We start from the raw sequence: 11,346 nt of genomic DNA, 5'->3' as shown, positions 1-11,346 counted from the left end.
CATATTCTCAGCTTCAGGTTCGACCATAGCAGTTGTTAAAAGTTTAATAACATCTTGTTCCTCTAAGATGTATTGGATCTTTTGATGCCAAATATCCCAGTTGTCCTCGTTAAGCTTTTCCCTTTTATTAAGCTCAGCAATAATGTTCTTTGTTGCCATTTTCAATTCTGTAACAAATCTATCCCACATTATTCTACGTTCTTTCTAAAAGAGAGACGTACCATAGAACGTTTCAGTTATATAGCACAATGAAGTACACAATACTTATATTATTCTTGATCAGAAAATGATAACACTACAAGATCTATGATCGAGAGCATACGTTTGTATCTCCCATCACACAGATATAAGCAATAATCATGTTCTATTAAGAATTCTAGACAAGCACTTTAGTAAAAATTATGACTCTTAGAAGTCTCATCTTCTAAAAGCTCCCACTTATAAAAAGCACACATAGATTATTCACAAATAATCATTTAACAATAATTTAAATAATTTCATTAAATAAAATAAGACATTTAGTCTGTTTATAATGCATGAACTAAAAAACTTAACATAATAAATATTAATAAAGCAAATACAAATATTACATCATTTGATGTAAACACGACAATAATCAAGCATTGCTTTCCTTAGCTTCCTAAGTTTGCCTGATTTAGTCATGAAGGAGGATACTAATTCTATAGACCAAATCCAGTAAGATTTCCTTATGGGATTGCCTTTAGGTCTACCTCTAACCCTTGTTGCCCTTATATATTCCATCATGACTTTGAGGTAAAATTCGGTATTCTTATCGATCATGTATTTGGTGTAACTGGCTGCATCTCTTTCAGCTATACTCATAGCTAAAGCAAGGGTACATGATTGATTCACCTTTTCTTCCTTAACTTTGGTTTCATCAGGAAGATCAAGTGAATCTATAAAGACCAAGTGAGGTTTGTCACGGAGAGATTCAATGGGGAATAAAGTTTTTGACTTAGGTTCGGAATCTTCGTAGACCACTTGAGGTTCCTCAGGTGGCTGTTCTTCCATTAACTCCCTTGGGTCTTCTTTAGGGAATTCATTAAGATCATTAGGATCCTCTTCAGGGTCCTCCTTAAGTTCATCATGCTCTGGAACTTCATCGTCTAGAAATACAAAGTTTAAGAAATTATATTTAGTAATTTCAGTGCTGCTTGAATCCCCTTGGCTCATTTTTTTCCTGGGAATTAAATAATATAAATTATTAGAGGTATTCAAAATTCTTAACCACATAAAAATACCGAAAATATGCTAAAATACTAAAAAAACAGACTCAAAATTGCCTAAAAATAGGCAAATTATATATCAAAATGAAGATCTCAATTTTTAGGATTTTTAGAGACAAACCGCACCTCAAACGGAGGTCCAACGCGCCTACACGTGCTCCAAGAAGAATAAAATTTGAGAGAATAAAAGAATTTCAAACCCAATCGCGTAATCGACACGTGATGTTCACGCGTCACCCCGCTGTCAGCGACACAAGCCGTGCCAGTGTGGAGGATACGCCGCCATCTTTTAGATGGTGGTGTCCATGAGTCCAAATGGCATGCCACGTGGCGGCACGTGCCACGTGGCAGTTTTGGCTCAGGTATACTTATATATAATCTGAAAAGGAAAAAAAATTTATAGTTCAAATTATTTACATTCATTATGCCAAATCACTAATCTTGTCCTATCTCATCTCATTAAAAAATTTTTAGGATGACAAAAATGTTGATGAGACCAGGATAGGAGTGATCCAACCCGGTTTCGTCCCAATTTGTTATCTTTTTTAATTTTATAAAGCGAAAACTAATCTATGAGCCCTCATAGTTTAACCTAATTTTTAATCAAGTCCTTGGGGTTTTTTCCTTTTTAATCAACTCCTTCAAATTATCTCCGTTATACGCGTTACTCCTTTTGCTTTAGAAGTGTTAACCAGGGACAAACAGATTCATGATTGTCGTTAAGAAAAAATGATGTAGCTGACAGTTGGATCAATTTTGACAAGGTAGACTTCGATTATCAACACATTAGCGACATCAACGTCCTCTTCATTCCATTGAGCAATGAGATGGATTGCGGAACAGAGCAACATATTAGTTGAGAGCATAACTGCTGAGTAAAGTAGGTAAGTTGAGTGAACGAGGGAGCTGAATTCAAAGTCCCATCTTTCTCTGCTCTTGCGTTCATTACATGTGTGCTTTTTGTGAGTTCAAAGTTCCATCTTGGATTCCATTGTGTGTTCGTTAGGTTTATCTGCTTGAGGATTCACATTTAGTATTTTCGTGTTGTTCATTTAGATCCTTGGGTAGGCCAACGCAGATCTATTTTGGGGGTGCGAGAAGAATAGGTATTTGGGAAAGAGTTAGAACTGAATCATAGGTATTAATATTTTATGGCTAACTTCACCTTTAGTCTTTCTTTGAATTTTCATATTCTTCAGAAATGTGTTTTGCAAGAAAAGAGAGAGTAAGCATGGGATGAAATTTTCAAAATGAGTTATTGATCTAAAGATTTTTTAACTTGAGTTGTTTACACATACATATTTTATGGAATTTGAGATGAATAAAAAAAATAAAGATTACAGCAAAAGAAACACAAAATATATGACAGTAACAACTTTTTAATTTTGGAATCACAACTCCTTGATAATTATTGAATGCCATGGTCTAAGGTCATGGAAGTATCAATTTTTGGGAGTTCAAATATTGTTTTTCCATTGGAAATGTGGTTGTAGTCCCTGTCATTATATTGTTCACTTCATGCTTATTGTCCCCATCATTTCATAATATTATGCCCCAAGCTTCATACACAATAAGACAGAAGTATCCCAAGAGTCTGCCATGAGATGTGCCTTTGAATTGGTGCCATTTGTATTCCTCTGTTTTGCATATTTATATATATGTAAAGCTTAAATCACACCAATTCAAAGTATACGAAAAAACCATAAATGGGTAGCAACGCGTATATTTATCATAAGACAATAACTGGTTCTGTTATTTTGTTATAGCATAAATTACATCACATTACATATGTGAAGCATGAAACTAACACTTTCAAAAGTTGCAACTTTACAGTCCTAAACAACAATGGTCCTCAACAGCACTAAACAATAACCAGCTGCAAACAACCAGTTGCCATTTACATCTTAAAAGCTTTTCCATATCGGCAAAGTAATTAACTACAACCTTCTGCAGATTTCACTTCAAGCAGTCATTCTACTCTTTCTATCCTTCTCTTTCCCGATCTTCTCGTCCCACATCATAGAAAAACAAATACACACAACACACCAATTGATTTCTAACAATGAGAAAAACACCCCACAAGAATACTGCATTAGAATTATATCCTCAAATGTGTATTCTAGAAGACTCTCAAATGGGTTCTTTCAACGGATCATTCTTAGGAAAAATACAGAAAACTCCATGCATTGCTCTTCACTGGTTCATGGATAGTAAAGGGTCCACTTTTCCCTTTGACGGCTAACATCTCTAACTTCAAGCCCTTCGCGATTCCGTTTCGAGTTTGAGCTCATGATAGCGTTAATCGGGACATACAAAGACAGACACGATGAGCAAGGAATCAGATTTTGCACGATGATCTCCTCCCTTCTCCTGAGCACAAGAAAAACGTAAAAGTGCTTTCATTCTTCGATGTCATTAATGTTCTATTTCTCTAATGTTTTGATAACTGAAGTCCAACTTGTCAAAATCCATCCAACTGTTAGCCACCTCACTTCTTTTTAACGGCAATCATGAATCTGTTTGTCCTGGTCAACGTTTCTGAAACAGAAGGAGTAATGCGTATAACGGAGATAATTTGAAGGAGTTGATTAAAAGGAAAACAAAACTTCAAGGACATGCTTAAAAATTAGGTTAAACTATAAGAACTCACAAATTAGTTTTCCCTTTCATAAATTTTGTTTACTTATCGTCAATATAATAATATTATAATTTTATGTTGTCTACAATTTATAAGTTTTTCTGCATGAGATGTTTTTTAGGAGATATTTTGAGTTTATATATTTTTTCTTTTTCCAAAAGGAAACATTTTTCTTCATTAATTTTTATTACTATCAATTTTTAGCCAATTTTTATTTATTTTCTTTATTTTTTTACTATGAATTTTATGCTTCAAATATATTTAGTTTTGAAATAAAAAACAAAAAAATTTAAGAAAATAATCGGACATTGAACGTCATTAGGACGAGACGAGACATGGAACAAAATGGCTGTTTCATCTCGATTATCTAGACAAGATAGGGATGGAGTGTCTTGATTTCATTGGTTCCGTGAATACTTCCACTCATATGTGATTGGAAAACTTAATGATATAAAAAATTTTATGGAAGTATTGTGGAATTTGAAACTATTGGTATCTTTTTTTCTAATTAAAAAATTCATTACCTAAGTCTTACATTAGACAAAGAAGCATTACTAATAATTAGGTGTTATACAACATCAAAAAACCATATAAAGAGAAAATTTCGCCTCCGCTTTGTGAAAAAGAAGTACTTTCATTGGTTTCCAAGTCACTGTCATCACTCCACTCACCGTTTTCTTCCCTTTATCTTTCTTCCTCCGTCATCTATTTCCACCTGTCCTTCATTTAAGTTCCTAAATCGTTTTCCCCAATTTATTACGTACCATGAAATGGGACCATATTTCTCCCATGTAATAATGGTGTAACCTGAAGAATATAGTCTTCTCATCCTTTTCTCAGGAAGAGCTGTGACAAGCCCCTCATCATCTTACCCAAACCTCAAAGATCATCATCTCTTCTCAGAAAGCTTCTTCAAAGTCATGACGATGAGAGAAGCCATAATAAAGGATCTTCTCTCTTTCCCAACACTAGCAGCAATTTCAGTCATACTTTTGTCGCTATTTCTATGGATCAGATCTCAGAAGAACTCACCAAATCACACAAGCAAAGGAAAGCTAGCACCAGAACCAGCAGGAGCCTTACCCCTTTTAGGGCATCTTCATCTTCTCGGAGCTCAGGCCCCTCTCGCCCACACCTTAGCTTCTTTCGCCGACAAGTACGGTCCCATCTTCACCATCCGCCTCGGAGCCTTCCCTGCCCTCGTTGTTAGCAGCCAAGACGCCATTAAAGAATGCTTCACAACCAATGACAAAATCCTAGCTTGTCGCCCCAAATCCAGCCAAGGCATCTACCTCAATTACAACTACGCCTCGTTCGGGTCGGCCCCGGACGGCCCGTATTGGCGCAAATTGAGGAAGCTCGTCATGCTCGAGCTACTGTCAGCTCGGAGAGTCGAATCGTTGAAGTATGTGTACGAATCTGAGATCGATGTTTTCATCGGCGATCTGTACTCGTACGGCGACGGAGATAATAATAACAAACGCAAGGTTGTGATTAGCGAGTGGTTGGAGCGATTGACGCTGAACATAATCACAAGGATGATTGCAGGGAAGAGGTATTTTGGGAATTCGCAGGATGTGGATGATGAAGAGGCTCGCAGGGTTGTGAAGCTGATAAAGGATTTTATGCATATTTCTGGGGAATTTGTTCCTTCGGATTTGATTCCGTTTCTGAGATGGTTTCCAGGTGAAGGAAAAGTTCTCAGATCTATGAAGAAGATGGCGAGTGATTTGGATTCTCTGGCATCAAGTTGGGTTGAAGAGCATCGTGTGAAGAAGAAAGAGTCGAATAGTGAGAAACAGGATTTCATTGACTTCATGCTTTCTGTGATCGAAGAAGACGACTCCACCTTGGGCCATACACGTGACGCTATCATCAAGGCAAATATCTTGGTATGTGTTTTTTTTCCCACTTTTTCCTGTAAAAAGAATTATAAATGGTTTTTAAAATATTAATTAGATTAAATTCATTAATTCAAATGAGTCTCATATAATTTCAAATGTTATTTCATAAAAGGATTGTAGACTTTAATTTTATGTGTGAATAATTCGTCTTAAATTCTGGATTATTATTGTTTGTAGGGTAATTTGTCATGCATGCCTCATTAATAAATTAATAGACAACAGTGTGAAGGTCATCATATTATTTATTCGTGACTAAAAAAAAGAATTTTTATGCAATTTGTAGATAACCAGGTGTTCTAAATTTCCATATTTTAGATTTACAAAAACGAGAAAATGGTAAATAGTTTGTATTTTTTATAAAAATTAAGGATATTTTTTTTACCAGTAATGAAAAGATTATGTGCTTTGTTTGCTTGAAATTATTAATACACACACATATATAAATTATTAATACACACACATATAAATTAAGTTGGTAAAAAAATAATATATCTTATAAATAGAATCAATGTTACTCTTATATTGTTATTATATTATATATAGCATGATTACTTTTTTAAATTAAAAGTGCAGAATATAATAAAAGTTAACATGTAAATTTATTTTAGGATTTTTTATAGGAGTACTGGGCATCAGAAGTTTTTTTTTTTAGGTTTGACATTATTCTAAAAGTTTAAAATTATAACAATATAAGATATTGACTGTTAAAATTTTCAATACCAGAGGGCAAAATTATTACAATTTTAAATTTTTGAGATAGTATTAAACTAAAAAAAAAATCTTCAAGATACTTAGTACTCTTGAATGAAAACTTCTGAGATAATATTTGCCGCCTAACCCTATAATAAAAATTCTTTGCATTTGTGAGGGGGTGATCTCTAGCGAAGCCTATAAGAGGGCCAACAATTCGTCGGAGGAAAAAAAAGGGGACTATAATTAAAAAATATATTAAGTAATTAATCTTTTGCCAACATAAGTAATTAATTTCTTGAAGAATGCGATGGGCATGTTTCATGAGGACAATATAATAATTAAAGAACAACAATTGAGGACGGAGATCCAAGAGGAACAGTTTAAAAAGTCAAACATGAAGAAAAGGGGAGTGATTTGCTTTTAAGTAATCTAGAAGTTTATACTACATCCCTTTCTTAGTATAAGAGCTTGTTTAACTTTTAATTTGATCTTAAATATAAGATCCCTAATCTATTTTATCTTTCATGTTTATTCATTTTTTTCAAAGTAATCTTTCTACTAGTTGCACATGTTAAAGGTTTCATTAAATGGTAATTTTAGTTAATATAAATGATTAACAAGGACATTCTATGAAAGATAATACCTATTTATAACAAATAACTAACTTAACTAATTTTTTTAATTTTCTCAAATTAGTCAACTAGGTCTTATATTAAGAACTGAAGGTAGTATTATAGTAGTAGTTATAGTACTTTCTTATATACGTTTGAGTAGTCAATGAAAATATATTTTGTTGAGTAAACACAAGTTTGTTGAGAAAAAATAACGGGCACAATTTTAGTTTAAATAAATTCACCCATTCATGAGAGCAGCCTTTATTGAACCACATGAATACTTAAGAATACCATGTTACCCTATCCAAGTCAATTGTTATTATTATGTTATGAAGTTTATATCGAGAGGCTTCAAAAATAAAGTGTAATTTATACGTTTAAGGGGTTTTTCAACCCAACAAAGACTAGTTTTTCTTAGAACGGGTTTTTTCTTTGTGAGCTTATTCTCATAACATTATTTTTCTGCCAGTGCTCATAACATATTAATTAATGCATATAGCTACTTACAAAATCATGGTATGCTTTAATATGAGTACATGTGTTTTTTTATACAAATATGAATGCATGTTTCATATATATATGCTGGTCGAAAAAATGTTTCATATATATATATATGTATATGTATATTTTAAACGCAAATAAAACATTATTTGAATATGTAGAGTCTGATCTTAGCTGGGGCAGACACAACCTCCATCAACCTGACATGGATGCTAGCCTTATTATTAAACAACAAGCACGTCTTAAAGCGTGCCCAGGAGGAGATAGACCATCACGTAGGCAAGCAAAGATGGGTCCAAACTTCAGATACCAAGAACCTAACTTACCTTGAAGCCATCTTCAAAGAAACCCTAAGATTGTACCCAGCAGGTCCTCTCTTAATTCCCCATGAAGCAACACAAGATTGTTATATCTCCGGTTATTACGTCCCAAAAGGCACCAGAGTGTTGGCCAACGTGTGGAAACTCCATAGAGACCCAACCATTTGGTCACAGTCTGAGAAGTTCATGCCTGAGAGGTTCATTACAGAGAATAATAACAATGGAGAAATTGATCATGGAGAAGGTTATGCCCATTTTCAATACCTTCCTTTTGGATCTGGTAGAAGGGCTTGTCCTGGTTCGAATCTTGCGGCGCAAGTAAGTGTCTTGACTCTTGCTCGTCTACTTCAAGGGTTTGAGTTGGAGGTATATGAAAAAGTGGATATGAAAGAAGGAACTAGCATTACTTTGCCTAAAGCTACTCCTTTACAAGTTATTCTAACCCCACGACTTTCGCCTCGTCTTTATCACTTATTGTATACTTCTTAACTATATTATACCAATTTGCATTTAACCCTTCCAACATAAATTAAAGTTTCAAACAAATGGTGAGCTTTACATGCACAAATGTACGTTTTGTATCATTGTATGTACTATATGTATGCCTAGCTGGCAATGTTCAGTTCTCTTATTTCTTTCCTCCATTCTCTCTTTTTCATTTGGTTCGGTTTGGGTAAAGCTTTGATAGACTCCAAACTTGTAATATACTCCTTGGGTCCTTAATATTAGTTAATTTTGATTCTAAATGTAAGATATATTTTTCATATTTATTAATTTTTTCTAAATTACTTATATTGATACTCTCTCAACCATAATCAAGTAGGAGATAGATGAAGGGTAATAAAGAATATGATTATAGTGTTTTAGAAAAAAAATCATATTTTTTATAATTAACTAACTCACTTAACTTTATTAATCTAATCAAATTAGTTAAATAGGTATTATATTAAGGATTAGAGAAGTAACAGACAAGGATTGAACTGCATGATATATACACAAGCAAGCCATCCTTCCATGACAACCAATCAATTAAACGTACACTAGATGGGTGGGTGTTTCCTTTTCTTTTATCGCCATTATATTAGAATTTTAACAGTATAAATTTAATTAGTTTACGAAATTATTATTATAATTTTATATTAAATTATATAAATAAATATAAAATTATTAAGTTTTGATCAAAATAGTTTACAATTACGGTGAAAACAAGTCGAAAAATTTACTTTATAAAATATTTTAATCATATAATATACCTTTGTGATGAATTGTTCAGATTATTTTTTTTGCTGACATGTTCACATCACATTTAAACACAGTTTTCATATTAAATTTTAGGGTTAATATAATCTTTGGTCTCTGAAGTTTGTCATTATTTTAGTTTTGATTCCTTATGTTTCAAATAATATATTTTGATTCCTTAAAAAGTAAAATGATCCAAGTTTTTATTAAATTATAAGTACTAATGTTTTAAATTGAAAAAAAAAACTTGACAAACTAAAACCTGTTGTTTGAAACTTGAGAAACCAAAATCAAAATACTGATAAATTAGAGGGATGAAAAATTATATTAGCTCTAAATTTTAACTAAATTTTTTTTGGTTGAAATTTTTTTAACTAAATTTAACTATATATATTTATATAAAATTACGATAATCATTTTTAAAACATTACATTTGAAATGTTAAAATTTTGATCCGTAGTGGTTAAACAAACACAGAAGGAGAGGGAAAAGGAGACACCCCCTTTTAATATTGTGGAATCAATGAATAATATATTTAATATTGATGGATTAACTACCACCCCTACTCAGTGGGATGAATTTAGTTCTAAGTATAAAATCTCAATTTATTTTGTCTCCCAAATTTACTATTCATTCTCCAAAGTATCCTATTAATTATACATATTAATGGGATTTTCATCCAATGACAGTTATGATTACAAAAAAAATAGTTTAGAAAAATCAACTCATATTTGTTATAAATAACTAACTTAATTAATTTACTTAATATACCTAAATTAGTTAAATAGCTCTACATAAAGAATTAGAGACAGTATTATTTTTAAACGTTAGGTTAAACTATTTCAAATCACATCAACAGGATAAGGATATAAAAAAGGGAAAATGACATTGAGATCCCACACAAGAAAATATGCAGCGCAAAAGTCCCTTCAAATTTGAATCTGATAATTCTTTTGACGTCCCAAAAGGACTTGGCTGCAATATTAAGAAACTTAAAAAGACATTATTGTCTCTAAACTGAAAGTTGTTGAAGCCCTTTTAGTTTTCTATCTTGTAGGGACCAAACACGTGCTGTGATAACTTTGAATCTTCATCCCTGGACACGTGTTACATGGGTGAATTGGGAGAGTTAATGGAGAAAGAACAAGATGGTAGAGTTTAAGGGTGTGTTTGGTATAAGGGATTTGGGAGGGAGGGGAGGGGAGGGATTTTAATCATTTCCCCTTATTTGGCAACACACAAATTTTAGGAGGGGAGAGAAAATTTTTTAAAATTTTTCCTCCTCTCCCCTCCTCAACCCCCCTCCAAAATTGGGAGGATTTGGAGGGAAAGGGTACTATTTTGTCATGTTGTGACTATTATACTCATAGTTTGCCATATTGTGACTATTATGTCCATATTTTGCCCATATCTTAAATAAAATAAGAGCTAAATTGTCCATATTAAAATATTTTTCCCTCCCCTCCTCTCTTTTTTTATAAATCCAAACAAGATAATATTAAAATCCTTCCCTCCCCTTCCCTCCATTAAAACCCTCTCCTCTCCTTCCTCTCATTAAGCCAAACATACCCTAAGGGAGAACACTTCTGGAGACCTAAAGGAGTGTTGGTTATCGTTTGGGAGGTCACTAAACAAGGGAGGTAGAGAGGACGAGTTTTGGGAACGGAGGTCACTAAAGTTGGACGGTCTTTTTTTCCGCTGGATTCTGAGGAGAACGCCATGACGCTAGTTCTGGTTCGAAAGGAGGAGGCTATGAGATACTGTTCATCGTCATCTTCTTCACTGATTGAGGGGGGGTTGATGGTGCCTAATTTCAGGAATGGGAGTGACATGATTGAAGCTGAATCGGGGGGACTAAGGGAAGACTAAGAGAGGATGTTACACCTTGCTTTTAGTATATTTTAGAGTCTATTTAGAACCATTTTTGACCACTTTAGATGGCCTTAAACTCAAAATGTGTAACTTGGGTGCTAAATTTCAGAAAAACACTATTCATGGTAATTCTAGATTTTTCTGTCCAAATTTGAAAATTTGTAACTAATTTTAGAAAAATCGAAACAGAGTGCTTCAAGTTCTATAAAAAGCTCTTGAATAGTTTTTAAAGGAAAAATAGTCTCAAAGGTTAAATCTGCATGAAACAGTACTAGAATTGTATGGAAGTTCCACTGTTCCAATTGGTAAAAATTGTTT

General features: G+C 33.2%; 1 protein-coding gene across 2 annotated transcripts; it reads left to right on the top strand.

The window, feature by feature from the left end:
- Nucleotides 1–760: 760 nt before the first annotated feature.
- LOC114733600 (cytochrome P450 CYP82D47) lies at nucleotides 761–8,663 on the top strand. 2 transcript variants are annotated; one of them, XM_028921075.1, is made up of 3 exons: nucleotides 761–774; nucleotides 4,789–5,777; nucleotides 7,759–8,663. In XM_028921075.1, the coding sequence occupies exons 2-3, from the start codon at nucleotides 4,806–4,808 to the stop codon at nucleotides 8,404–8,406; spliced, it is 1,620 nt and encodes a 539-aa protein (XP_028776908.1). In that variant the 5' UTR covers nucleotides 761–774; nucleotides 4,789–4,805; the 3' UTR covers nucleotides 8,407–8,663. The 2 variants fall into 2 exon arrangements, with proteins under 2 accessions (XP_028776908.1, XP_028776907.1); XM_028921074.1 differs by lacking the exon at nucleotides 761–774 and having other exon boundaries at nucleotides 4,687–5,777.
- The last annotated feature ends 2,683 nt before the right edge of the window (nucleotides 8,664–11,346 follow it).

This window comes from Neltuma alba, unplaced genomic scaffold (assembly GCF_004799145.2).
Source record: "Neltuma alba isolate B1F8T4 unplaced genomic scaffold, ASM479914v2 tig00013019_pilon, whole genome shotgun sequence".
In the NCBI taxonomy this organism is placed as follows: Eukaryota; Viridiplantae; Streptophyta; class Magnoliopsida; order Fabales; family Fabaceae; genus Neltuma; species Neltuma alba.
Note: the sequence above shows the minus strand (reverse complement) of the source record. Positions and strands in the feature narration are given on the sequence as shown.

What these genes read in the sequence shown, in the direction of transcription:
- LOC114733600 (XM_028921075.1), top strand. Translation starts at nt 4,806, where the DNA reads ATGACGATGAGAGAAGCCATAATAAAGGATCTTCTCTCTTTCCCAACA. An exon ending in TCATCAAGGCAAATATCTTG is followed by an intron (nt 5,778 to 7,758) that starts GTATGTGTTTTT and finishes TTGAATATGTAG; the next exon opens with AGTCTGATCTTAGCTGGGGC.